Source organism: Nanorana parkeri, unplaced genomic scaffold (genome assembly GCF_000935625.1).
Source record: "Nanorana parkeri isolate BGI_ZX_2015 unplaced genomic scaffold, ASM93562v1 scaffold3903, whole genome shotgun sequence".
NCBI lineage: Eukaryota > Metazoa > Chordata > Amphibia > Anura > Dicroglossidae > Nanorana > Nanorana parkeri.
This window is the reverse complement of record NW_017310170.1, coordinates 6391-11052: the sequence shown is the minus strand read 5'-3', so window position 1 is coordinate 11052 and position 4662 is coordinate 6391. Positions and strand designations below refer to the sequence as shown.

The 4662-nt window shown below is 54.4% G+C and overlaps 1 protein-coding gene across 1 annotated transcript in view; it reads right to left on the bottom strand.

Annotated features, from left to right (window-relative positions):
- PLEKHM2 (pleckstrin homology and RUN domain containing M2) overlaps window positions 1-4662 on the bottom strand; it is a gene marked incomplete at its 5' end in the record, with an annotated part of 15906 nt that overhangs the window by 4857 nt on the left and 6387 nt on the right. The window contains 2 exon segments of the mRNA XM_018575416.1: window positions 726-1143; window positions 4440-4527. Coding sequence (XP_018430918.1) covers window positions 726-1143; window positions 4440-4527 — 506 coding nt within the window.

The following is a 4662-nucleotide window of genomic DNA, read 5'->3' as shown; positions in this document are numbered from 1 at the left end:
TGGCTGTGCCTTAAAAGAGAACTGTGAGGGGAGTGATAATCACTCATCCTCATAGTTGGAGCCGACGTATGACAATGAGACTGTCACAGTTCGGCTCAGTCGATCGGGAACACATACCAGCACTCGCTCACTTCTCGATCCTGTCCCTGCAGAGAGCTGCGACTGTCACTCACTGCTCCCTGCAGGGATTCCCCCCCTCCCCTGTCCGATCCTCCAGCGCTTATTGTCGAAACGGACGTTGGAGGGGGCGGGTACAGCCTCTAGATAGGCGGAGCCAGCCGTCAATCACGCGGCTGGGCGGATCCAGACAGTAATGCCGGGATCCGTCCCGGCTGCGGCGGCCTCAGTATACCGCGAGCTGTAGCTCCCTATACACTGAGCTTCGGGTGACGGGAGGACGCTAGTTTGTGTCCTCCTGTAACCCTTAGGAGAACTATGGGGGAAAGCCCTCACCCCGTAGTTCTCCTTTAAACACACGCTTGCCTGTGGACAGGAGTCATGTGACCTTCCAGCAGGGGCTTTGTACTAGGAGTCAGGCTGAGCCTGGTAGTAGGCTAGCACAGGAAAACACCGACCCGATAGTAATCATATACAATATAAATCATCATGGCTCCTTGTCCATTGTATACACGGGACCCTGCAATGGGCCCACACACATTAGATGACCTCTGACCTCTACGGGGGCGGGGTCAGCTATTCTCACCTTTCTACAAGCGCTCACTTACCGGATGACCTCCAGCTCGGCGTTGTTCTCCGTGTAGGTGGTGAAGGTGGAAGCGGCTCCCTTTCTCTTGGCTGCGTTGTGCACCGGAGTCGTCTCGGACGTGGAGAGGCCGTCGACCACATCCTGGGTGCTCGGGTCAGTGCTGTCAGAGGCCGGCTCAGCGGCGGCCCCCGGGGGCTGGCTGTAGGACAGGGTGGCGTCCGGGGACATCGCGTCCACCTCGGAGTCCCGCGTGACGGGGGCGCTGGCGTCGGGGGTATCCACAGCCGTCCCGGGCCCTGGGGTGACATCGGAAGGAGACGACAGGTTTGGCGTGAACGGGTTGTACCGACGCGCCGAGCTCCTCGCTTGTGATTTGGGGCCGTGGAGCACAAATGGCGGCGGGCAGTGGAAGCTGCTGCCATCGTGGAGGTCCCCGTCTGTTACAGGACAGCGCGAGAGAGAACGGGCGACAGTCAGGGCGGGGAGTGGAAATGGCGGAGTGGTGGGACATAATAAACCAATCCATTCATTATCATTTCTAAATCGAGGAATCAAACATTAACGGGACAGGGAACGATTGGGAACTATTATTATTATGAAGGGGGGCGGGGCATAGAGGAAACATGTCCTTATCCACAATAAAACCACAACATTTACTATACAAACATAATTATAATCACACAGTTCTATTACATGTGCAGCAAAGTACACTAACCAGAGCCACGTAATAAAGAAAACAAGAGCTGCGTGTCATGGAAAGCACACGCCAACACGGAGCCCACACGGGTAGGTTAGTAGGTCAGTGTGTTAGTTAGGAGAACACCAATCAGAACAACATCTGTGTTAGTGATAATAGAAATGTCAAGACGCAGAACATGTGACCGCGCACCGTCCTATCGCCTGTTCCCGGTACTAATAGCCCCATGGCATGCACAATCCTGCTGCCCAGAGCCCGCTGACTTAGAGTAAATACACTGTATGACCAAAAGTATTGGGACGCCTTTACACGCACATGAACTCGAATGGCATCCCAGTCTTAGTCAGCAGGGTTCAGTATTGGGTTGGCTCCGCCCTCTAATGGCCCCCAGTCTTAGTCCGTAGGGTTCAGTATTGGGTTGGCTCCGCCCTCTAATGGCCCCCAGTCTTAGTCCGTAGGGTTCAGTATTGGGTTGGCTCCGCCCTCTAATGGCCCCCAGTCTTAGTCCGTAGGGTTCAGTATTGGGTTGGCTCCGCCCTCTAATGGCCCCCAGTCTTAGTCCGTAGGGTTCAGTATTGGGTTGGCTCCGCCCTCTAATGGCCCCCAGTCTTAGTCCGTAGGGTTCAGTATTGGGTTGGCTCCGCCCTCTAATGGCCCCCAGTCTTAGTCCGTAGGGTTCAGTATTGGGTTGGCCCCGCCCTTTGCCGCTATAACAGCCCCGCCTCTTCTGGGAAGGCGTCCACAAGGTTTAGGGTCGTGTCTATGGGAATGTTGGGCCATTTGTGGAGGTCAGGTACTGATGTTGGGGGAGGGGCTCGCAGTCTCCGCCTCTAATTCATCCCAAAGGTGTTCTATGGGGTTGAGGTCAGGACTCTGTGCGGCCAGTCACGTTCCTCCCCCCCAAACTCCCCCATCCATGTCTTTATAGACACCTGAACCCCATCATTGGGAGGGCCTTTATGGACCTTGCTTTGTGCACTGGTGCGCAGTCATGTTGGAACAGGAAGGGGCCGTCCCCAAACTCCTCCCACAAAGTTGGGAGCATGAAATTGTCCAAAATGTCTTGGTATGCTGAGGCCTTAAGAGTTCCCATTACTGGAACTAAGGGGCAGAGCCCAACCCCCGACAAAACTTTTGGTAATATAGTGTATATGGACCCCTCCCAATGATGGGGTTCAGGTGTCCCCAGTGATGATTCTGGTAATACTCCATCATACAAAGACATTGGAGACAATTGGGCTCTTCCAGCCTTGTGGTCAGTTTGGTGAAGACCCTTTTCTGTTCCCCCGTGTACACAGCCAGCTCCATACAGACATGGTGTGACCAGTTTGGTGGAGGAACCCGAGTGTCCTGCACAGATCCCCGACCTCAATCTACCTGAATGAATTGGAATAGCGATCGTGAGCCGGATCTTCTCATCCACCATCAGTACCTGACCTCAAAAATGAATGGCCATGGGGGGAGATCCAACCCCGTATTAATGGCCATGGGGGGAAGGGGGCAACCCCGTATTAATGGCCATGGGGGGAGATCCAACCCCGTATTAATGGCCATGGGGGAGAGCCAACCCCGTAATTAATGGCCATGGGGGAGAGCCAACCCCCTATTAAATGGCCATGGGGGGAAGGGGGCAACCCCGTATTAATGGCCATGGGGGGAGATCCAACCCCCTATTAAATGGCCATGGGGGGAAGGGGGCAACCCCGTATTAATGGCCATGGGGGAAAGCCAACCCCGTATTAATGGCCATGGGGGGAGAGCCAACCCTGTATTATTGGCCATGGGGGGAGATCCAACCCTGTATTAATGGCTATGGGGGGAGAGCCAACCCCGTATTAATGGCCATGGGGGGAGAGCCAACCCCGTATTAATGGCCATGGGGGGAGAGCCAACCCCGTATTAATGGCCATGGGGGGGAGAGCCAACCCCGTATTAATGGCCATGGGGGGGAGAGCCAACCCCGTATTAATGGCCATGGGTGGAGAGCCAACCCCGTAATTAATGGCCATTGGTGGAGAGCCAACCCCGTATTAATGGCCATGGGTGGAGAGCCAACCCCGTAATTAATGGCCATGGGGGGGAGAGCCAACCCCGTATTAATGGCCAGGGGGGGAAGAGCCAACCCCGTAATTAATGGCATGGGGGGAGAGCCAACCCCGTAATTAATGGCCATGGGGGGAAGGGGGCAACTTATTTTTATTGGCCATGGTTCTAGAATGGGAATGGAACCAGATCATATGGGTGCGATGGTCAGGTGACCACAGACGTTTGGTCATACAGTCACTGTAGCTGAATACACAGTACTGGTGGTTCTGATGAGTACAGACGAGCGGACTGCAGGTAATATCGGGGTGCGGAGCTCCTCCTGTCTGTGGATTCTAAGTAATGTATAATCATGGATTCCCTGTCCGTGTGATCAGAATCTGCAGCATAGCCACGTGGTGTTAGGTGATTACAGAGCCAATCAGAGGCAGCGTGCGGGTGGGAAGCGGGGAAGCAAACTCCATATGGAATGCACACACAAGAGGCAGGACATCAAAGTGATGGGATTAGGGTCTAAAATAAGACCGGCCTGTGTATACAATGCAATCCTTCCCCTTCCTCTCTCTCGCGGTGGAGCCAGCTCTTTCTCTGCAGGGCAACACAGACAGTTCTCATTTCAGAAACGGAAGCAGAAGTAGACAGGGTAAACACTGGGAACGAGGCGAGAGGACAACCGATGGGCCTCATGTATCGAAAAGAACATTTTGCAATGTCTGGTGGATGACACGAATGCACGAAGCCCAATGTTAGCCGGAGCTGCGCCTGGCGGGAGCCATTGTTAGGACAGTAATGGAGGCAGAGGAGCACGGACAATGGCTGGGTGGAGGTACGCTAAGCGGAGGACAACAGATATAGGAGGCCGATGAGAAAGGGGGGACACACAGACAATGCAGAGTGAAGGGGTTACACTTCAGAACGGAGCAATGTACATACAGGTCAGAGCGGGAATGAGTAGGGGAGGAGTCAGGATGAAGCAATATGGCCGGTTCCCACCTTCCCAGTCTGTGCTGGGCACGGACCGCGCCGCAGGATAAGCATCTCCAAAATCATAATCTACAGAGACCAGGGACAAAACAGCGGGTTAGAGGCCGGTCGCTGCCGGCGGCGTGTTACCGCGTCCGGTGTATATTCCTGCACTAACCTATGGACCTGTGTGTGGCAATATACATTATGGCGCCCCCTAGTGCTGGGTACCTCTATAGGTCATTTCATGAAC